This window comes from Rhinolophus ferrumequinum, chromosome 5, assembly GCF_004115265.2.
Source record: "Rhinolophus ferrumequinum isolate MPI-CBG mRhiFer1 chromosome 5, mRhiFer1_v1.p, whole genome shotgun sequence".
NCBI lineage: Eukaryota > Metazoa > Chordata > Mammalia > Chiroptera > Rhinolophidae > Rhinolophus > Rhinolophus ferrumequinum.
Window position 1 is genome coordinate 27,303,274 of NC_046288.1, and position 24,171 is coordinate 27,327,444.

General features: G+C 35.9%; 1 protein-coding gene across 1 annotated transcript in view; it reads right to left on the bottom strand.

Moving 5' to 3' along the window:
* Positions 1–230: 230 nt before the first annotated feature.
* The window catches only part of LOC117021950 (transmembrane protease serine 11E-like), a 39,065-nt gene continuing 15,124 nt past the window's right edge, over positions 231–24,171 (bottom strand). Inside the window, exons 2-10 of the mRNA XM_033105373.1 lie at positions 23,978–24,102; positions 19,953–20,074; positions 17,922–17,989; positions 14,873–15,036; positions 11,715–11,753; positions 9,787–9,964; positions 8,642–8,901; positions 7,892–8,034; positions 231–968 (exon numbers count right to left, since the gene is read on the bottom strand). Coding sequence (XP_032961264.1) covers positions 807–968; positions 7,892–8,034; positions 8,642–8,901; positions 9,787–9,964; positions 11,715–11,753; positions 14,873–15,036; positions 17,922–17,989; positions 19,953–20,074; positions 23,978–24,102 — 1,261 coding nt within the window. The 3' untranslated portion in view covers positions 231–806. The remainder of the gene's footprint in view (positions 969–7,891; positions 8,035–8,641; positions 8,902–9,786; positions 9,965–11,714; positions 11,754–14,872; positions 15,037–17,921; positions 17,990–19,952; positions 20,075–23,977; positions 24,103–24,171) is intronic.

Sequence of the window (24,171 nt, forward strand, 5' to 3'; positions counted from 1 at the left end):
CTGCTTCATAGATTACCATACTGTAATATCAAGCAAATGGAAGATTTATTACTTTTTATTATTATATATTGATATCCTCAGTAGTGCAATTTTAAATAAATATTATTCACTTTAAGTTATTCAGAACAAATACATTATATAGAATTTGTATAAATATTGTCAGTTGCAAGAAAACAGAATCTTCCCCACATTTATTTCTGTAGTTGTTTGACACACACACACACACACCACACACACACACACACACACACAAAAGCTATATCTTGGTTTCTCTCTATATTTCCTTAACTTAGTTCCTATTCTTTTTTCATCATAAAGTATTTGATATTCTGCTGTCTCTGTTTGACCTTTCATAATGAACATAATCATTTTCCTCATTCTGCTGAGAAAAAAAAAGCACCCAATATTTTGCTGTATATAAAGATGTAGTTTTTCCTTTTTATATTTCCGTTTATTCTTTGTCCTGCACCTTAAAAGCAGAAATTTACTGAGATGATAGAAGCTGGGAAAATGAAGGAAGGGATCACTACTTATTGTATATATGCATGAGAAATTTATGTCTACAAGGCAAAAATTTCAATGACAGAAAACTAGAAAATAAATGAATATAAGTTGAGACTGAATCCATCTCACAGAAGCGGGATGCTCACATGTGGAGCAGAGCTAAGATGGAAATTATGCATCAGGCACACAGTTTCATTCTATGGTCAGATCCAGGGGATCTGCAAAGCTTCTTCTGCGATTCTGTTATTTCAAAGAATGGCTTATGAACAAAAATGCATTCCATTCTACTAGGTTTTTCTCTCTTAGATACCAGTTTGGGAAGTGATCCAGTCCCGGAGGGCAGTCACTCTCGTATAAACACCAGGCTTGTTGGGTTGCCCACATTCATCTCCCCAGCTCACTATTCCAGCAAGATACCAGATATCTCTAGCATCTGGACTAACCAGTGGTCCTCCGGAATCACCCTAAAGAAGAAGAAAGAGATTAGTAATTAATAACTCATCCACTATGGAGGAGTTTACTATTTCTCTAACTTGAGTTTAATGAAAGGGGAGCTTTCAAAAATCTTCAGTGTGTTCAGATGCACAAGTGATTCCCTCTAAGTCAGTAATTCACATAAAGGAGGAGCCCCAAGACCTGGAGAATTGGCTTAGCCTCAGGGTTCAGTACACTGATATTAAAGTCTCCATCTCTTTGGAAAACAGTGTTCATAACCTGTCAGGTATGTCAGACAAAACAACTGTCCATACTGGTTGCCTCTTTATCAGTGTGACACACCTCCCGAAAGAAGGGTGATGAGTCTATCACTGATAAACAGCACAAACATTAGAGTCAGCACCTGGGTTTAAATCTCAAGTCTGGCTTTTCCAAGCTGGCTAAGACCTTTAATTTACTTATGTGTAATGCTCCTAATAATACCTACGTCTGATGATTATTTTGTAGATTATGATTATTTTGTAGTTTGATAATTATTTTGTAGTGGGCAAAGTGATTAGCATAGAGCCTGGCACAGAGCAGGACTTAGTAAATACATATACAAAACCACAAATGCCAATTGTTTATTTCTTGTGAACTCCAGAAAGCTATCTCCTTAAAAGGGTCATAAAAACAAGGGACTGACTGATTATTCCTCAAATTCCTGGTATCATTAAGTATTAAGCACTCTATGAAACTCTTAATTAATTAATTAGCATATTATCTCATTAACTCCTGTAATTCTGGCAATGAAACATGGGATTAGGTTTTATTTTCTCCATTTAACAATAAAGAAACTGGAACTCGTACAAATTAAGTTATTTGCTTGCTGTCACATGCTATTCAGGGGTAGAACTTAAATTTGAATAATCTAGAGTGACGTAATTCAGAAGCCCATTTCCCCCCCACACACACACACATTATACTATCTTCCTTGTGAATTTTTCTTTTCCCATGTAAAAAATTATTTAACACTTATAATAGCTGAATTTGAAATAACATGTTTGTAATTTTTAAATCAATTACCAATAAGTGTTTACTGATGCCTTCATATGCAGCAGGAGATATAAAGAGACTAGAAACATGCCTTCAAGGAGCCTACAATCTACAGAAATAAGATGTGCCATACTATGCTATTTGAAAATAAATCATTTTGACAATTGAAACCTAAGTCTAGGCAGACCAGTTTAGGATAAAGAAATAGTCGATGCCAGAGACAACAAAGTTTAAATCTGTTTAAGAGACAGGAGTAAAGGAGTCTGAGAATAAAGTAATCAAAGAAAAAAGATGGCAAATACTTAACAGCAATACAAGAAGAAAACTACGGTGATGTCCAGCAAGCATCAAATTGAGAAAGATATAGTCTGTTCTGCTAACACAAGTTAGCCCACACACTGTTGGTGAATTGGGAGTTGTGTCAGTATAAGATGGAAGTGATGGTTTATATGTGTTTTGTCTCACTCAGGGAAGCCAGAATAATGGGAAGAGAATTATAATCTTTAGGAGAAAAGGAAAAAGCTATCAACTCAGCTATTCATAGGCAGAAGCCTTTGGGGCCCTATTTTAACAAAATGTTTAGAAAGTGTCTGTGCCTAGAATCACCGCCCACACATATACCACCACCACTACCACCACCACCGCCACCACCACACATACACAAAAATGCACAACCCAGCCTGGCTTAGTTCTTAGATCTTGGCTTGTTGCACTGCCTCCTCTGCTCAGGGCTTCATTCCCACGTGCATTGTGTCGGCCCCAGGAAGCTGGTATTTCCACTCTATTGTTTCTGTGCATTTTTAACATCCCGTAAGGCAGCCTCCAGCCACCCAGGGCATTCTACCTGTCTACACCATCCAAGTTATTTTTCAAGATACAATTATTTGTTGTTGTTAGTTCTCTAGTTACAAAGTTGCATAGCCTTTGCAGGGTCTGTTGGTCTGTCTCTAACCCTATTTTTTCCATAAATTCTAATATTTTTAATGAGTGGTTCAGTAAGAAATAGAACAAGAAGTCTATTCAGGGATGCACATAACAGAAACTTTTAAAATTAGAAGAAGCCAAACCAGGAAGCAACTTTAATGATCAAGATATGAAGTAATGAAGGAATAGAGTGTTAACAGAATGAATGGAGACAAAAGAAATAAATCTGGGAGAAATATTCTAGGACTTGATTAACTCCATATGAAGGAGATACAAGAGTAAAAGATTCCAAGAATCCTGATAACATAAGTGAGAAACTTGAAAATGGGAAATCCCGTTTAACATTGCATGATGCCCATTGAGTTTGTGATTAAACATATACAAATTTTAGTCTTACATTTACAACTTAAAACATATACACATAAAGGAAAATGAGTTGGGAGTAGATGGAAATATGAGACTAAATTTTGACAAGAGGTTAATTCTGGACATGTAGATTTAGAAGTCATTAAAGTGACAGATGAGTTCAAAGAAAAGATAGCTTCTTTCAGTAAATATGTAGAGAACAGAAAAATTTCATCTGAGATTTGAGTCTTGAGATAAAGCCAGGCTTAGACAGAGGGATAGAAAGAAGAACGAAAAGCAGAAACCAGAATAGAGTGCTTGGAGAGGAGGGGAAGAAAATAGCATATTTCGGAACCATAGAACCAAAAGAAGAATCATATTTTAACAAAGAATAGGTAGCAAAATGCCACTGAGATGGGAAAGAATAGGAGACACAAGTAAAGATTTTTGCATGTGAGGCTATTGATGATTTTTGTGATATTAAAACATAGGGAGCCAGTCAAGAGACAAAATTGTCGGTGCTAGACATAAAAGAAAAAGAATAAAAAAAGATGGGTGCCAGTTCCCTCCAGAGATAGCAAAGTAAAGTATTGTAATCCAGGGCTAAACTTGGTTATCCATCTTTAATTTCCCAAATTTGTAAAGAACATTCATCTTTAATACCATCATGAAAGTAGCATTGTAGAATACGGGATATATTTTTCAGATGAAATTGTATGACATCTGTGATTTATTTCAAAATAGATCTGGAATTTTGGAGTGGAGGGGAGGGCTGAGGGGATTGCGTTAGGATATACAGGGAGGAAATAAGATTTGCTACGAGTTTAAAATTGTTGAAACTGGGTGATAAGTACATGGGGGTTCATTGTACTGTTCTCTCTACTTTTGTGTGCATTTGAAATTTCTGTAACAAAATTAAAAATAAAAGACTAGAAAATAATACAGCTGTTCCTCTGATGCTTTTAGGAAGAAAGTTACTATAAATAGAGGCTGAGGTGTTTGAATGAAGATCATAAATGATGATCACAAATGTGAAAGCACAAGATGTTGTCAATGGTTTTAGTAAAGTTGGAGGCAAGTAGGATGAAGGTGATTAAGATGAGAGAAGGTCTACAATAATGTCTAAACAATGATTATAGATTCTGTTTTCTATGACTATCAAGAAGACAAATAAAATACAGTTGATTCTCATTATTCATGGTAGCTATGTTCTATGAAATTGCTGTAAACACTGAATTAGTGAATAGTCAATCATTGCTCTTAGGGGAAATACAGGGTTAGATTTCCCTGAGTCTCTAGTCAGGTTTTTGTCAACTAATCAATACATAAGCACTTCTGATGTGTGTTTTCTGTTTAAAGACACATTATTTAACATATATTATTGATTAATTAACATGGAACTCACAGCCAACAGAACTAAAACTCATGCCTAATGAAGTTTACCTAACATACACATTTTCTCCATAAAGCACATCACAGCCTTCTTGCACTTCAGAACTACAGTTGGGGACTATTTTAAATAGCAAAATCACCAACAAAAAGCACAAAAATGTGGCACTACATAGGCCACAAAAAGGACATAAGTTTGTGGTACTAAAGCCAGAACATGAAGGCAGCATCACTTTTTACAACCTGAGGTGGGAGCATGCTCATTGGGTGACTCAAATTTTTTACCACTTTGCACATGTTCGTGAATGACCATGAAAGCGCCTTGAGTACTGACTTTGAGATTTTCAAACAAATCTTAATAAGTAGGTAAATTCACAAGTATGAAATCTGTAAATAATGATAATTTAGTGTATTTTCCAGTGAAATTTTTATTAAGTTGGTTTATTTTAGTACGTTTATTTACAGAATCAACTTCAATTTTCTGTAGAATTTTGTAATGGACCCAATCTACATTGTTTCATGTCTTCCTTCGTGAACAAATAGGGCCTCAGAGCAGAAAAAGAAACAGTTCAGTTTTGAGCATGAGTTCAGTTTTGAGCATTTGCCAGAAGTGTGCAGAAAGGTTACAGTTGGGTAAAAGAGTTTAATGTAACCAACTGAACTAAAGTGACTGACTCAGAGGTAAATGTTGGAAAAGGACTATGGTGAAGTCAGCTGTGCATTAAGGGAAGTGAAGCCCATGAATGGAAAAAAATAGGTGCAGTGTGCACGAGAGAGAGGAAAAAATGGAAAGTTGCAACAACAACAAAAAAATCTTAGAAATGAATGATATCCACTCTATGAATCCAGACTGGAAAACATAAAGAATAGCATGAAATCTCAAAGACCAATATGAGGCTTAAAGAGCACATTAAGTATTAAGTCTGTCAAATCACAAGATAAAAATTATAGGTGTATTTAGAGACATACCCAAGGAATCAGTTATTGATTCCTTCAAAGATTTTATCAGCAGTGTTCGTGAAGCTGTAGACGTCATGGTTGTCATATCTGACGAAAGTACAAAGTTGACAGTGCTAGCCTATGTACTGGAAAGCAAAATCAAGGTTCAAAAAGATGTCTGTGCTCTGGACCCAGATGGAATAGACACTCCTTTTACCCAAGCGAAATACAGATAAAAACAAAAACAAAAAATCCTGGACATTAGAAATAAATATAAAAGGATTCTGAAAGGTAGAGCAAAGAAGGTCAATAAGCTAAGAACCTCAGAACGCAAGGAATGACACAGCAGTGAGCTCCCTGGACCCTGGTTTTTTGTTTTGTTTTGCTTTTGTTTTGTTTTTGCTGTTGTTGCTGCTGCTGTTGTTGTTGCTGCTGCTGTTGTTGTTGTTGTTTTCCCTTCATTTATTCTGAGCATGGAGCTGAAGAAACCAGCAACCTGGCAACAGGTGCAAATGAAAAAGAAGCCTCAAGAAAAGTTTTGTGTCTCTAATCAAAGAACCAGAAAGGAAAGTAACCTAGGAAGACAGAAAAACATTTAGACAATATCCTCTCTACTCTAGCCAAACACAGAAAACAACAAAAACAACAAGCAAAAAACATGTGGCCCCATCCCACCCCTGTCAGTACAGGCTACGTGGGGAACTGGGAATTCCACCCTTGCCATTGTGTTGAGGCCCAACGCCCCCACCAAACTGGTGTCAGAGAAGACTGAGTGGGGAGCCAGACTTTCATTTTTGCCAGGTGACAACAAAGGCTTCCTCTGTCTCTCCTGTGGTGACCAGCTAGGGAGATACTAGAGCACCGTCCAGTGGTAATGAGGTATAACTTTCCCTCCCACTAGGGTAATACCAGAAGAGACCTAGAAGAGAGTCAGGACTCTCACTAGTGCCAAGCATTAATGAGATCACTACCCCATGATGTCAGTGGAGGCCCCAAAGGGAACAGTAACAAGGTGTTCCATCCAGACTGATATCAGCGGAGGCCTACTGGGGAGCCTGAAATTCCACCTCCATCCAGCAAAATGAGGCACTACTCCTCCACCCAAGTGTCAAAGGAGGATGAGTGGGGATGAGGCAGCACTTCTCTATCTCCTCCAGTGTCATGTCAGTGGAAGCCTGCTAAAATAGAAGATTTAAATAACATCCAGACTCTCGTAGCAATACTCAAAATATCAAAGGTACATTTGAAAATCACTCTCATACCAAGAACCAAGATAATCTTGAATGAGAGAAGGCGATCAACAAACACCGACACTGAAATGACACAGATGTTGGAATTATCTAACATAAAATTTTGAAGCAGCCATTGCAAAAATGTCTTCACAAGCAATTACCACCATGCTGGAAACAAATGAAAAAAAAATAAGAACTTTCCGCAAAGAAATAGAAGATACAAATGGAAGAGTCAAGTGGAAATCTTAGAACTGAAAATACAATGATCAAAATAAATATTTTAGAAACTTACTGGATGGTCTTAACAAAAAAATGGAGATGATGGAGATGACAGAATTAAAAATCAGTGAACTCGAAGATACAATGATAGAAATTACCCAATCTGAACAGAGAGAAAGAGAAGTTGAAAAGAAAAAATGAACAACAGAAGCTTAGGGTCCTATGAGACTATAACAAAAGAACTAATATTCCTGCCATTAGAGCCTGGAAGGAGGCAGAAAAGAAGGTGGGGCTGAAAAATATTCAAAGAAATAGTAGCTGAAAATTTCCCAAATTTATCAAAGAACATAAACGTGCATCTGAAAAAGCTTAGCAAACCCTAAACAGGATAACCCAAGAGATAGTCTAGTCAAAAACACTAACAGATAAGTAAAAATAGAATTCTAAAAAAAAATTATTGTATGATTCTATTTATATAGCACCCTTGAAATTACAAAATTATGGAGATGGAGAACAGATTAGTGATTGCCAAGTGTTAGTGATGAGAGAGGGACTGGGGGAGGAAAGTAGGTGTTACTCTGAAAGGAGATCTTTGTGGTGATGAAATAGTTCTCAACTGTAGTGGTAGTTACATAGATCTGTACATGTGACAAAATGCCATAGAACTAGAAGCACACACTGTACCAATGTCAGTTTCCAGATTTTATATTGTACTATAGTTATGTGAGATGTAACCATTGGAGAACATTGGGTGGATGATACATGAGACCCCTTTGTACTCTCTTTGCAACTTTCTGTAAATCTATAATTATTTCAAAATATAAGGTGAACAAAAATTGTGCAGCATGCTAATAGGTCAGACTACTTACCTGGCATGCATCTCGTTTTCCTTTCAAGGAACCAGCACATAACATTCTAGGAGTTAAGGCATTATTGTAAACTTGAGGTTCATTACAGATTTTAGTGTCTATGAGATCCACCTGTACTTGCCGAAGATGATTTTCACTGTTACCTAAAGGGAAAAAAAATAGTCTCTATATTTGTAGATGTACATATATTTTATAAACCTGAAGAAAGTCTTTCATAATTATTGGACAAGATGTTGGTATAGAATCTTAGGATATGAATTTTTTCAAATATAGTAATATTTGGGGAGAGAATTCTTTCCTGTTTTAAATAAAAATTTAGATGCCTAGGAAAGAACCTCAAGTTGTTTAAGTAATTTCCATTTAATTGTTAAGCTTAAAAGGTATTTTTTGGAGTGTGGGGAGGTGGGCATAGTGGTTTTAGGATTCTCTGATCTTCATAATTGGATATATTAATGACCCCTGATCTCTTATGCTGTTAATTCCCTGGTTAAAAAGTTCAAATATATTTACTCTTTCAGACACCTTGCCAAGCACTATTGCAACAGTAGTACTGATGCACTTGATAGTAACCTACGGCATAAAGGAATTGATGTATCTTCTAAGTGACTTGGTTTACCTGCAGGACCTGACTTGGCCCAGGTTGATATGACCAACCCAGTAACATATTTTGGCATAAGACATTCCATTCTTTGAATGCCTTAGAATACTAAATTAGATTACTATGATTTGAGTTTCTCTTCAGATCCTCACCGTCATTTTTCCGTGCTCCAAATCCAGTCACAAACATCTCATCACCTGGGTGGAACTCATGGGATGCATCAGGGAGACAAATTCTGTGCACCGTGTTTGTGTAGGGAACAGGGCTGGAAAGCTCTGCAACTGAAATATCATAGTCATGTGATGGATATTTGTACTTTTCATGGACAATTATCCTCCGGATGTCTTTTTTCATTTTTGGAGGATTTATTGTTACTCCAAAGGAGGCAGTCCATCTGGCTGGGTCATTATACCTGGGGAGGAAAGTATGAAGAATAAATTCCACTCTACCATGCTACAAATATAATGATTTCTACTAAGCAATTTAGTCTACAGGTGTCAGTATAAGTTTTTCCTTTTAAAATTATAGTTTCTGTGTATAGAAACAAACTCTTTCCAATCCAAGAATCAGGTTCATGGGTCAGATCAGGTAGAAATGCCACAATGGCATGTTTCTTGGGATATACGTGCTGCTTTGCATGACTGAGTCACCCACTCCAGATCCTAAAGCCTTTAGACATTTCTGGGCATCAGTGACTTCAAGGGACATAAGGAAAGCATATCCTGTACAGAATGAGAGAACTAAATGTATTCTATGTGTACCATGTTAACTAACTATAAATATACATACACATTTCTCTGAAAACCAAAACGGCTACACAAAAATTGAACAAAGGATTACTACACCGTAAGCATTTTACACGGGCTTGAAAGGTTTCCATTCCTTGGAATATAACTATTCATTTGCATAATTTGTTACTACCAGATTCCTTCACATTTAATTGTCATCATGTGAAATTTCAAACCTACAATCTACCTATCCTCCATCTTTGATAGATATGCAGCAGAGAGATATGGCTCTTCTCCAGCTCAAAGTCCAAAGATGACATTAAAATTCCTGTTCCCTTTGACAAATTATTATTATTTATCAATGGATAATTTACCTACAGGGACTTCAGTGCCATTTCCATTTTCAGACTATAAAACGTCTTACTACAGTTTGTGTTTCCCACTCTTTGTGACACATATGTTCTTTACTATATACTAAACTCTTTATCAAACTTCATAAGGTATTTCCTTCTTCCCAAGCCCCGATACACTCTGCTTACTCCCAATCACTCTCGAGGTTCAGGACTTACATTCTAAAGCAATGAGCGGCACTCACAAGCCATGTGCCATTAATTAAAGTTGCTCCACAGCGATGGATCCCATCCCATTGCAGGCTGGCTTGCCACGGCCATTCACCCTCTTCTACCTGTGTCCCACCAACAATCCTGAGACTCTGTTTTGTAGTTTTACTCCTTCGAGTCCCACAACCTGCCAAAGAGAGATGATGCATTAGTTAGCAGTTGTTTTTAAGTATCAAATTATGTTACTATGTCCCAAATTTCTGATACTTTGTGCTCCAACGGTATCAAACATTTTCTCTTGTTCTTACCTTTCCTTAAACTGTGTGTTTCATTATTTAATTTTTATTCATCATGTAAGATTTAAATCAATCATTACCTCCTCTAGGATGCCTTCTCTAACAATTCCCTATCCCCAAACTGCATCAATTATGCCTTTCTTAATGCTTCCATTAAAAAAAAATTCTCTCTCTCTCTCCATATATACATGTATATACGTATATATATATATATATGTGTGTGTGTGTTTATATGTGTGTGTGTGTGTGTGTGTGTGTGTGTGTGTGTATGGAAAGAGAGAGGGAGTGCCATATATATACCCATATATACTGGGGCTGCCAAAAAAATGTATACAAGTTGACACTTTGGACACAATGGAAAACAGATAGTTTTCCGTAATCTGGACTTTCCAATAAGTGTCTGGACACTAATGGTAACCACGTTGAGCACCTCTCATAATTGCAAAAGTCAAACATGACTTGTATTCATCTTTTGTTATCAGTATATATTGAGTATTACAATTTTAATAGCTTTTTCCTTTCTTAAAATGTGTATACATTTTTTGGATATATATAATCTTCTTCAACATTGTTTATTACAGGGTTTCTCAACCTTGGCAGTATTGACATTTTGGGATGGATAGTTCTTAGTTGGTGGGGTGGGGAGCACTGTTCTGTGCATCATAGGATATTTAGAAGGATCCCTGGCTTACACATATTAAATACCAGTAGCATTTCCCACACAAAAAAAATGCCACCATGGGACATGATCTCTTGGGGGTCAAAATTGCCCTAGTTTGAGAACTATTGTTTTAGAATTATGTGTTCATGCACTAGTCTTGTACATCTGGTCCCATTAGAATATGAGCTTCTTTAGGCAGGGATAATGTCTCATCCTTTTTATATCCCTATTGCTTAACATAGCACTAGCACATAATATGTACCTAATATTGGTGGCAAGAATATATGCCATTTAGGTCATGGGATTATTCTTTGGTTCCACGTTTATTGAGTAGTACATTTTCTTTCATCTTTAAAGGTACATGTAAATGTATTCTGCACTAATTCTGTAACTATCAAATACATTCTCCAAATCCTGGTGGAGTACTTTGCTCTGAGGAAAGAAAATACTAGGCCTAGCATCAGTACTTTTAAAATATGAGAAATATATTATCTGGGCCTTTGGTAATTTCATCAGTATGTACTCCAACCCAATAATTGCCTGTGGTTTCCATAATATAGGTTTTAAAACATCAAGATTTTATTTATTGTAGAGTAATGCCTTTCTGCCTGTAGTTGAAAAATACTGATGTACAGATTACTTTTATATAATCTTTAGAAAACTTTTGTGAGAGTATATTATAGATATCTTTAATCAGAATATTAAGAAGTATTTTTTGTCTCTTCTTTTACAACTGCACAACTCACTTCCACTACACATCTGCCATGGGTCCCCCGACACATTCACTCCAAAACACTACCAATTTTATTATTCTTTAGTAATAAAATGTGCCTCAGAGATAAGATAAAGCACCATGAGCTGTGCACATATGAATCAAACTTTGTTCTGACCCTATAACATCACACAAAGTAAGGCTAAATGATTTAATGTTAACTCTTTACATTCAAGTAATGTAATTTTAATAAATATGTTAAACTTACAATTGTTCAGAAAGTTGTCTGTTTCCGTGTTGTTGATTTCTGAAATACACAGAAATGGTAAACAGGGTCAGCATATCAGAATTTCATAATGCCTCTGAATACTTCAAATACTAAAGGCTGCTTAATTCCATTTTAAGATAGTATCTCTAGATTGTGAAGAAAGTAACACAGTTAGTTTATCATAGATATGGTATGTGCATTGCCTTGGGGGAAGGGGAGAAAAGGGGAGATCTGAACAGTGTTTCTTAAACAGTGTGGATAAGAGTCACGTAGCGAGCACTGTCCTCATTTAAATTCCTGTTTCTCTTCACATTAATTCTGATTCAGTAGTTTTGTATTGAAGGCCAGGAATCTGAGTTTTATACCAGGAAATACATTCAAGTAGCCCATCTCTTTGGGTTAAATAATGGTCCAAACCACAGTATTGATTCCTCAAATGCAATGATATTTTTATTGAGCATTATTTCAGATTAATTTACTAACCCCGTAGGCATGGTCCAATTTGTATAACATATCCAAGAGGCATCTCTATAAATTAGTTCTCACTCCCATTTGAAACCAGTGTTATCCCTTTATAAGTTTTTTTTTTTCTGCTGAACTTGTAGCAAGAAAATTTGCTCTCATATTGTCATTCAACTCTAACCAATGGCTCCTTAGCTTATTGACTTCTCAAAAATTGGGCCCAAACCATAAGCAAACAATAAGCCAACTAACAGATACATAAAACTCTAAGCATTCAAATGTCCTGACTCAGGAGATTTCCAATGACCAAAAGTATTCTCTTTGAACATGGCAAGATGGGACCTCCAAATGCAAAAATCATGATGTTATTTTTTCTTTTAGATTTAGTAGTATTGATTTACTACAAACCTGTATTCTAGAAAGGCTTCTTTCTGACTTCCTCTATTCTGGCTCTTTTGGGGAGAAATGGTGAAAATAAGATAGAAGTGACAATTTATTCTTAGTAAATATTAAAAAGCACCACCACTGATCTCCCTGTTTCAATTAACCTGTTCCATTCTATCATTAGCTCTTCTTAGAGAAGGTTCTGGCTTTGCATGTTGATGCTACTGACAGGGTCAGCTTCATGTATGGGTGACTTGTGTATCCACACTGGGTCCTGCACTCAGCATGGCCTTGCACTTGGTTTCATGTGTGCGGTCTTGAATCTCTTATTAATTTTGTCTCATAACTTGCATTTTGAAAATGAAGTCCAGTAGGAAAATGGAGTATGGCATGAGCAGAGGAGATACATACAATACGTGTATCCACAGGTTTTTGTCATACCATTTGTATATAATATTATTAATACCCTACTAATTCAGGATTCTGGTGGACCCACAATGTTCAGCAAACTCCAGGTGAGTACAGGATAAGTGTGTGATGTCTACTACTAAAGTAAGCAGAGTGCAATGACAGTCCCAGGAGGCCGTGTTTTCTTTTTCAACCAGAACTTGCTTAGAATGCGGAAAGAAGGCAATGACGTTCTAATAGATATGAATAACCAAGGGACCCTATCATATTCTTTCTTGCTCTCATTATTCTTTGTATTCCCAACAACTTCTGCTGAAAATAATGACGTAGAAGGATTTTTTAGTCCACCCTCACTTAAGCTGAAGGTAGAGAGCATTCATAAAATGTGCATGTGTCAACAAGTGAAATAAAAAAGGTCGAGTTAGCCTTGTACAGTGTTTTCATTGATCTGGTAAAAACCAAAATACATGTATGTATGAGCTATGAAATACAGTTGTATAATTTTTGTGATTCCACGTAGAAGTTAAATGCTCTTATATTTGCATTTTAAATTGACATTTCATAGTATGAAGGTGAACAGTAAAACTCATGGTAGTAATTTAAATTTTTAGGTTTTTTTTTTTACTTAGAATGACATTAATTAACAAATAAAAATACCATGACAAGTCAAGAGACACCATGAAAGAAAAAAAGTCTTATATTTTAGTACCTTTAACAGTCCTTTTTAATTGCTTTTTGAAGAGTCCAACATTTTCATTTTGTGCTGGGCCCCACAAATTATGTAGCAGGCCCTGACTAGTGAAGTCTCCCTTTCTAAGCAAGTAAGGATAGCTGATCATCAGGTTAGGCCCTTACTTAAGTCTACCAGCTTTTATATTAGCACTATGTGTTCACTGTTTCTATTTGCCCCCTATTGTCTAGTTTCTAGTGCTGCCATATTCCATATTGTATCCACTAGCCACATATGACTAGTGACCTCTTGAAATGTGGCTCATCTAAATTGAAGTGTTCTATAAAAATAAAATATACACTAGATTTTAAAGTCTTAGTATAAAAAGTATATATAAAATATCTCATAAATTATTTTTACATTGACTACTTGTTGAACTAATAATACCTTAGATACATTAGTTTAAATATACAAACTATTTAAATGAATTTCACATGTTTACTTTTACTTTTTTAGTGACTACTAGAAAGTTTAAGATCATACATTTGGCCTGCACAGTATTTCCATAGACTAACATTGTCCTATAGCACATGACTTGGCTCTTAACCAGATTTTTATTACTACTGAGTAGCTCCTATGTTTCTTACTTACTAGTAGTGAGGACCTATCACTGCTTAATTTTCCCCCTGCCCCACAAAAACATACAAACAAACAAAAACAAACCCTAAGACTTTTTATATTCAATGTAAAATGTAACAAAAATATTATAATTTTTTTCATTGGTAAATGATCTAAGGGAAGAAGCTATAACAAGGTATATCAATGACATTAGAAGGCAAATATGTGGAGGGCATGAACCTTTCACACATCACACTTTCAGAACATAAAATATATAAAATACAAGCAACAAAAAAGAAGAGGAATAAATATACAATGCCACTTTCTCCGTTTATCATTAAATTCTATAGCTAAAGTGTAAGGTCCAATATAGAAATAGAACCCAGGCCCAGCAATTAATGACAGACTTGTATGGGAGGCATAAGTTTGGGATAGTATTAAAAATTTAAATACTTTATTAGAACCAGTTTGGTCCCAAAGAAATGTTCTGTTGGTTGTAAGATCCTATAACTAAAGGACATCCAAAATAATTTTTAAAAATCATTGCCCAAGACCAAACTTAACATGGAGCTATTCGATGTAAGAGAATTAAATTATATAAGAAAAATAAACTTACTTTTTATTTCAATTGATTCAGGATCTAATTGAGGGGGTCCTACAGCATCTTGCAGCTTTTCATGTAGAACATATTGAATAGTTTTATTTATGGTTTCAGGATCCTCAGTAGAGCGAAATCTAAAAATCAGCAGCATATGAGCCAACACTCCATTTTCCTCTTTACTATAGACGAATAAAAGAAAAATGTGGTTTCAAAAGATACAGTTCAGAATAAGATCTATGGTAATATCACAGTATGTTTTTTTCTTTATCATTCATTTTGAAACACGGAGACACACAAAAACAAGTCCGAAAATGTAATTTTAAAATATCCAATTTGTTTCCCTCTATATTCCTGTTGTTAACCACACACAGAACTCCCAAGTCAGCTTCCCCAATAGTAAGCTACTATGCTCATGGTCTCTGTTACCACCAAAGGATCTAGTTAAGTACATGTTTATTAATATAAAAAGACACTTGTCAATCACTCAAAATTATCAACTATAAAACATAATAAATATGAAATCAACTCTGGCTTTAACTTTCAAGTTTAATTCCCAGTGGCTTAAATCCAATCATTTCTCCTAAACAACCTTCAGGCTCTCCTAAAGTCCTAATCCTAAGCATATTAGAAAGCTTGACCAAACTGTATTGACTTCATGTGATTGTATTTTCAAGATAAAATATTAATTAGCCTTAGACTAAGTCACCATCTTTGACTGCTCTTTCTCATTGTCAGCTACTCCACCCCCTTTTTTTCACATACAATCAGTTCCCAAGGAAACTTACTCCTCCCTCTACCCTGCACTGACCCCTACTCACATAAACTATAAATGGGAATATAAATTAGAATCTTAGTTTTAGAGCTCAGTTTTGTTTATCTATTATAAAATTTATTATCTATCCTCCCTGATACAGTATTTCTACTTTTAGAAATTTAATCTTCAAATGCACTCTTGTTTGTGCAAGGAGATAAGTATGCATGTTTTCATTGTAACCTTGTTTTTAAATCAGAAAAATATGTAAAAAACAAGTGTCCATCAAAAGGGCATTGGCTAAATCAACCCTGACAAATACTTGTACAGCCAGCTAAAGAATGAAATAGGTGTATATGCAGTCATTGAAAAGATGCGCAAAATAAATGTTTAAGATGTGTTATTTCTGAGAATGAAGTTATTGGGAGCTTTCACTTTCTATTTGATGTAATATTGTGTTATTGAGATTTAAATATTTTGTGTTGCTTTTGTAATTTGAAGAAACCAATAGGGCTTTAAAGAGATTATTGTTATATATCTCATCACCTTTCGCTGCCTCAGCAACCCTGTACATCAATTCTTTCTTCTTCTTTTTCTTAGATGATCCCTATACTGGATGGCTAATGGAAATAAAAATAATAATAAAACACTCTGTCTACACCAGCCATTCAATTAATCTCTCACCTTCTTATCACAGCAAACCTTCTTGGAAGGATAAATTATGTTCTGCCTCATATTTACTTCATAGCACTCTGCTTCCTCCCCTTCCACTCCACTGAGTCTTTTCTCCAAAAGACTTTCTTGTTGATATGTTTAGTTGATTCTTTTCAGTGATACCATATTTCTTGGTCCTTCAGGAGTATTTGTCAATGTTGACCACTCTCTTAAAACTTTTTGTCTTTAGCATCAGTGGTGCCTCTCTCAGGACTTTTCCTTTTTTCCTGCTGCTTCCCTGTCTATTTCCTAAGTACTGTTTTTTCTTACATTTTCTTCAGTATTGTTGTTCTTCAAGCTTTCTTCATCGAACATTTTTTGTCCAGCATTACCCTTTTCCTGGGAAATTCCATTTATACCCACACCTTCTGATACTTTGAGTTGATAAGCAAATATAAATCTTCATCTCAGTTCCCTTTTCCTCACCCAAGTCAGACTCATATTTCAGGCTCATATGGTCCCCTAATATCTGAATTCAACACCTCTAAGACTATTTTCATCTTTTTAATAGTTCTACTTCTTCTTATTGCAGTAGCATGAGAAAAAAATAATGAGTAGCAAGATTACAAGGATAAAGAGGTAAATTGGAAAGGGATTTGGAATCTAGAATTGGTAGAACTTAGTTATTCATGAAATGTGAGGGGCCAAGAAAGGAAGAAATGTATGATGACTTGCAGGTTTCTCATTAGTGTGATTGGGTTTTCCTTGAGTTCAAGAATTTTCTGTGGAACTCCCATGAGGAAATGTGCATGGGCAGGTGTATAGTTCCAGAAATCAGGAAAACAGTTTAAACTAGAAGTAAAAACTTAGATTTCACTAATGTATGAAGACATGTGGGTGGATGAAGTCTCCTTGAGAGAGTGAAAATTTAAGGGTTGGAGAAGTAGATACAGATCCAAGAAAGAACAATATTTCAAACACCAGAGAGTATGGAATTTTCAGCAGAAAGTGGTCAAAGTAACACCTCAAAGTAACACCTCAAAAATGTCAGTGAAATAATAGAGTAAGAAATAACTGGGAGTTTTGGTCATTGGAAAATATTGGAAACAATTCCTATCCTATTTTTGAAAAATACAAATAATTTGCATTTAGACAATATATTATTTACGATCCTCATATAGTATTTTGCCTAAAATGTTATGCTCTGAACTTCTATTTCTTAATAGTTGATGGTCAGATCTGAGATCATCTTAAATATTTGGAGCAGAAAATGGTGGTGTGGAAGAACGTAAAGTAAATTCATAGGGAGAGCTAAGAGGTGAAAACAAACCTCATCTACAACTCTATTTCCTATTAAACCAGACAATGTAGCTTAGGTCCCTATTTGTGCTCATTGGAGTTTCCCAAAAAACAGTTCTATAACATAACTGCCGATAACACCTCTGTCCCTTGCAATCATCTTGCAAATGCTTTCTTTTGGATTTAGAGAAGGAGCAAGGCACCTTGTAACCCATGACTTACACAGAAAAGGTGCCAAATGAGTATTTGTTGAGTTGAATTGCATCACATCACAACACTTTAAACAGTATTTATTAAGGACCAGGTTAACAGCTTTAGCTTTAAATTATATTCGGAAGTCATCGTTTTAGATCTACTTACCTGAATCTGATAATGTGAGACTTGACAAATTCTTCCCTTAATGAAGATTTTTGAAATGCATTTTTCACCTGTTCCAAAAACATTCAAATTATGTCAACAAGAACAATTTTCTGAAATTCTGCAAGTTAATTCGAAGTTTAAAAACATTAAAAAATTAAAAACAAAAGAAAACACATTGACCGACCTTTCACAATGTGCTGAAACTTGAGGAATCTTTTTGGTATTCTACTCAGTGATTTCCACTGAACTCTGCTTTGGGAATTGGAGGAACCTGGGAACCATAATAGAGGGGCCCAGGAGTGACATCTGCTGTGCTACACTCAGAAAGAGATTTTAACATACTGTTTTTTGAAAAGTGTTTACACCCTGAGATACAGGCAAAGGTAGACAAAGGAAATGAAATAATTCTGCCCAGTGATTGTTGAGTCATAAAAATGAGTACATAAGAGTATCACATGATTCCCAATCCTGGTGGAAAAGTTGCCCAATATCCTGGCATAGTCTGTACCCAATTCACTCAAAATGCTCATAAGAAGGCCCATGTGAACTGGGATATTTGGCCTAACACACCCTATAAGGTTTACTCTAATAAGGTGGAAGAATGTATTTTGTGGAGATATTTCTTACTACTATAAAAAAGAATTCTAGCCAACTTAAATTTTTAAATTAGGAGTCGAAGTAAACATGTCAAGTGTTTCTTGTTTTCTGTGTGAGGATATTTACTACACACAATTACTACAAACTATTGATTAAAAGAAGCAAAGCCTTTTTATTTTTATGCATTTCATTGACTTTTGAGTCTTTGTGCCCAAGGACAGTTATTTCAATTACGACACAAATCAGCACAGTACAAATTTGTCCACTAATGACAGCATTCACTTAAACATTGTTATTTAAGGGTGTTGTTAATCAAATAATTTCAAAATTACTGTTCATTTTGAAAAGTATTAAATAAAGAGCCCCACCTATATTCCTTAATATTTAAGTCAGTCTGGGTCTCGTAAAATTTACTTTAGTGAATGGCACAAAGAACAAGGACAATAGTTTCATCTTTTCTTGACCTTTTTAGTTCCATTTCCTTTCCTTTATTTTACATATATACTTAGCTTTAAAGAAGAGCTTATCCACATATTTCCCTGGTTGTTTACCAGTAGAGATACAGTCAAGATTTGACCTCCTCCTCACCAAGGTTTCCAAATCCTCATACTTCTAGTCTACTAAGCAGTTTCCAGGTGAGTCACTGTCATTCTGTTTTTACTCAGGGTATTAGAACTGGAAGACAATTTAGAAATTATCTAGTCCAATGCCATCACTTCATACCATTAATTACCTCACAGACTATCAGGAAAAGTCCAAATAATTCTCTAAGTAATCTTACAATGAGAAGTTATCACCTAGGCCCTTGTTCTTTTGGCCTATATTGCTTATTTTTCCACTTTTTAAAATATTTAATTCATCCCTCAGGATGACTATTGATGCCTTAAGGATATTAGGTTGGTGCAAAAGTCATTGCGGTTTTTACAATTATGTTTAACCTTTTAAACCGCAATTACTTCTGCACCAACCTAATGGAATGAGTAGCCATGGATTTCCTGTACATTTATGTACCAAACATTGGTCCAAGTTTAGAAAATTTTAAATACTAAAATACTATTCAAATATGTGTTTGAATAGTTTCCATTTTGTGGTCTTTTGCTCAAAGTGTCTTCTTTAGGAAGGCTAGGAGACAACAACCCTCACATTCCAAGAATTTCTGGATTCTGCTGATTAGAGTGTAGCCTTAGCTAAGGAAGGAGGAGTAGGAGGGACTTGAAAGAATGGCTAAGGTTATTTGGTTCGTTTCTGCAAGCCATACTTTCCCAAGTCATGTGTTACCAGTTTTGTTTTATATCTCTTACATAGTGGCCTCTTCTCATTTTGCAAAGATATGCAAGATCATTTGAATAGATGTTTTAGAAGCTAGAGTACAAAAAAAATTATAGTATAAACATGATAGAAAATGCCCTAGAAATGGAAAAAAACAATGCTTACCATTGATTCAATTTTCTGGCTCATTTCTGTGAAATTTTTAGAAGCCTCTTTTCCAAAGTCACCATATAGTTTGTCACTTGTAAATGACAATGTGCTGTAGTAATTATAGGTCTTTCTTTGATCTACAAAGAAAGAGATAAAAACCCATCATACTTTTTATCAGATGTGTGTAAAGCATTGCCATTTCCCTATTTGGTCGTTACTGGAAAGACTGAGAAAGGAAAGAATGTCCTCACCCAGGTCATCTCCATCATCCTGCCCTGAGCTTCATGATTATCTCAGAAGGAAAGACAACAACATTCATCATCATGAGATTTAGAGTGTAAAAGCCATAAGAAATGCTTGGTGTTCCTGTGGGCTAATTAGTCATGTGTTATCCATTCCTGAGTAAACCACAGACGTAACAAGTCACACCATCCTAGCATACACACAAGGATGGATTCAGAAGCTTCCCATGAATAAATACATTTTTATATTCCAAAAGTAGATATCTTTCAATTCAGTAAACTACACATCAATTGTGGCCACAAGCACTCTGGTGTAAGAAAATTTATTTTGGCTAGAGAAGGAGATGAAGGTAGGGCTTAAAATGCTAGGAGTTCAGTATATAGAAGTTTAGGAAATTAGAGCTGCCACCTGTTAGGACCTTCCGGAGACACTACTTTATTTCACTTGGCTCCCCTGTCACTCTATTTATTTCCTCCCAACAGCAACGGGGATTGGCTTGTCTGCTTACTTAGCCACTGTCTCCACTTTCTGCATCCAGTTTAAACAGCCCGTGTTTTGAACCTGCTGAAGAATCAATGAAGCAAAGATTCTGTCTACCCTCCTGTACATGAACCAAGCATAGAGCTCTCAGAAGATTCATTCGACAATTATTAATGCCAACGACCTTTTCTGTGACAGACTCAGTGCTGAGCATTAGAATACAATGGTGATGATGACTATTGTGTATTTTTATTACAGGAAAATGGGGAATGCCTCCTCACCCAGTCTCAATCTCTCTCCTCTTCTCTCTTCTCATTCTTTCCCTTTTTACTTAAACCCCAGAAGAAAAGGAAACTAACATTAGGCATTTGTGTCCCAGGCGTATGTACATATTTCATTTAATATAAACCCTATAGGAAGATAAATGTATCTACATTTATCAGATACAGGATACAGTCTCAGAAATGTAAATAAATTGCCCAATCCCAACATGACATAGCCAGAAAAGATAGAACTGGGCTTCAAGCCAAGGTCTAACTCCCTAAGCACAAACTTTCTTTACATACTGCTTCTTGGGGTGGGAAAAAAACAAACCCACACACTGAAGCTACAACTTATGCAAATTAAAAAAAAAACACTGGTAAATTTCAAAAGAACATCCTGCCTGTCCAGAATACTTGGTGGGACAGAGAGGGAAGCCACCAGTCATACTCTGACAAGGCCTGGAGTGACACATATAGGAGATGGATGACAGGCTGGAAACACTGAAAGGTCAGGGTCTTCTGAACATTAGCCACCTAAGTGAGGGCCTGGGTGGGGGTTGCCTTCCTCCCTCCTTTCTCACTTCCCTTCCTGAATGGCCAGTGGAAGCTGAAAAGCAGGCAGGTCCCTGGAAATATACACAATTTCAAGTAAGGTTTTTAACTTATTGAAATAGTGACCAATAGTTTACCTTAGGTTAAAGTTGGGCCCGAGACTCTGCATTTCTAACAAGCTCCCAGGTGACGCTGATGCTGCAGGCACCTAACCACATACTGGATAGTAAGTTTCTAAAGAGAAGGAGAACACTCTTCTATATCCTTAGACCTGTTTGTGTTTGTTTGTTTGTTTTAATTATTATACTGGATCATTTGAAATTGCCATTTGTATAAGTCAAAAATGATCAAATATCAGCAATTTCATATGCTTCAACCAAATGACTAACTTATCTACAGTCACTATTTTACTTTACTTGATAGACTCAAGCAGGTCTCTAAGTGTCAAAATATATTCTCAGTTGCCAGAATTATATGACATGTGTAGTTGCTGAAAAATATCATTGGGAATATTAGCAGAAAAGTAAGAAAAATAAGGATGAACATGAGTTTGTTAATAATTTTCTAACTCATTTGTGATTCCATAACCTGCAATGATGTTGCTCATAGTAATAGATTCACCATCTGTCATTCAAATCACAGAGGGGACAGAAATGCAGTCCCAAAGAACACTGGACATAAACTGCATACACAATTGTACGCTATCCTGGGCTTTATGCCAAAACGATGTTTCTCCAAGTCTGATCGCTTCCATTTTTATCTCTCTGTTTCTGTAACAGATTTATTTGTTTAAGTTTGGTTATCTAGGTGTGCCATCTTCTAAATGCACATGTGCTATGTCCAGTCTGTTTTCAGTTTACATCTCCAAACAGAGCGCAGGTCACAAATATGACAGTAACACACATCACGACAGTTGATGTTTATTCAGGTGTGCTGTGTGGGTAGCGGAAGCTGTGTGTTCCATATTACTCAGCTGATCATCGAAACAATAGGATCCAGGAACAGGTTACTGAAAAAAATCTTACCAGGTTTTCATTGTTTGTATATGAATGAGATTTGTAAGCCTTATAAACCTTTGGCTTGGGAAGAGGCAAAGGAGAAGTAGTAAGAAAATTTTCCTGTCACTGAACAAATGAAACCTGCCCTCCCCACCCCAGCATTACTAGAAATTCCTTATGAAGTCAGACAAGCCAAAGTATGCCCCCAAGAAACTATCATAGGTATGACTCACTCATTTTTATCATTTAGTATTCAATAAACATTAATTAAGTTGTTAGTATGTGCCAGGATCCTCTTATGTTCTGGAAATACAGAGTGAATAAAATGTAGTCCTAGGCATCCGTGGAGAGGAATAATGATGCTTACAGTACCAGGGGACTCTATATATTCATAAGAGAACTATAGAATTGTAAACTTATTTTAGCTATTTTTTTTAATTAAAAATATTCTCCAGAGAAATTATCAAAATACAGATACTCCAAATTCAAAGACCTGTATGTGGACAAATTCCACTGGAAAAAAAAAATCTTTACATGTAATATTTTTTTCTTTAAACTGCTCAGAAATGATCCACCTGGATTGGAAAATTAAGATTGTGTCTGCTAGCAGAAGAAGATCACCAATTTAGAGATCACCATTTCTCTTTACAGGAAGACAGCTTCTGCAAATTCCCAATTAAATTAGAATCAAGTGACTAGATTCTTTGGTTACAGGGTCTTGAACATCAAAGCATTATCTAATCACCAAGGGAGATATTAAACCAATAGGTGATAGTGGAGTCGGCTAATTAAAACCTGAGGCAGATTAGAAGGAAACTTCAGAAGAGTTGTCATACTCTGGAAGAACAGTTCGGAAGTACCCTGGGGACCTTTCCAATAACATAGCAGTGTTCATGTTCCATCTAGCAGTGAGGTACCCAATTACCATAGAGTGAACCTCTTTATCATTAAGCTTCTCAGTATATCCTATCCTCTTTAATCACTTGTAATATACCCCAACATGAGATTTAAAATAACAGAAATAGGCACTTATTCAACAATATATCACTATGAACATTTCTCCAACTTACTAGCACAGAATAGAGCCCACTTATTCTCTACGATCCCTGATTATGCAATAAATTTATTAGACTGTCAGGGTTTCAGTGAATTGGAATTATTTTGAATCAAGGTGATTGCCCTAAGACCTCCAACAACTCAAAATGCTGGACTCTAGTCTGCCGTATTCTTCCCCTAATTAAAACTTAATGATTGCGTATCAATGAATATGAAAACTGGCATGCTATTCCCAGCAGGAAACATTGCTTCATCAAACACAGAAGAAAGAATCCGCCGCGGCTTGTGAGGATTAAACATGAGACAAGGCAGGTAAAGAGTTCTTTGTACCAGCTATGCAAATGAATTGTACTAATGAATGAATTCACCTGAGGCGAATCAAAACAGGAAGGTACTGTGAGAAACTATTTGGGGTAAATCACATGACGCCAGCACGGCCCATACTTACTGTATCTCACATAATGAACAGTGAGTCCAATGCACACTGCCAGGACAATCAGGGATATAAAGGTGAGGAGGCCAATAACCCACGGCTGGAAACAAGCTCTCTTCCTGGCCCTCACCACAGAAGACCTGAGAGAGAAAGCAAATGGATGGATTATATCACAGTGCACACCACACTCTCTCCTTAGGTGAAACAGA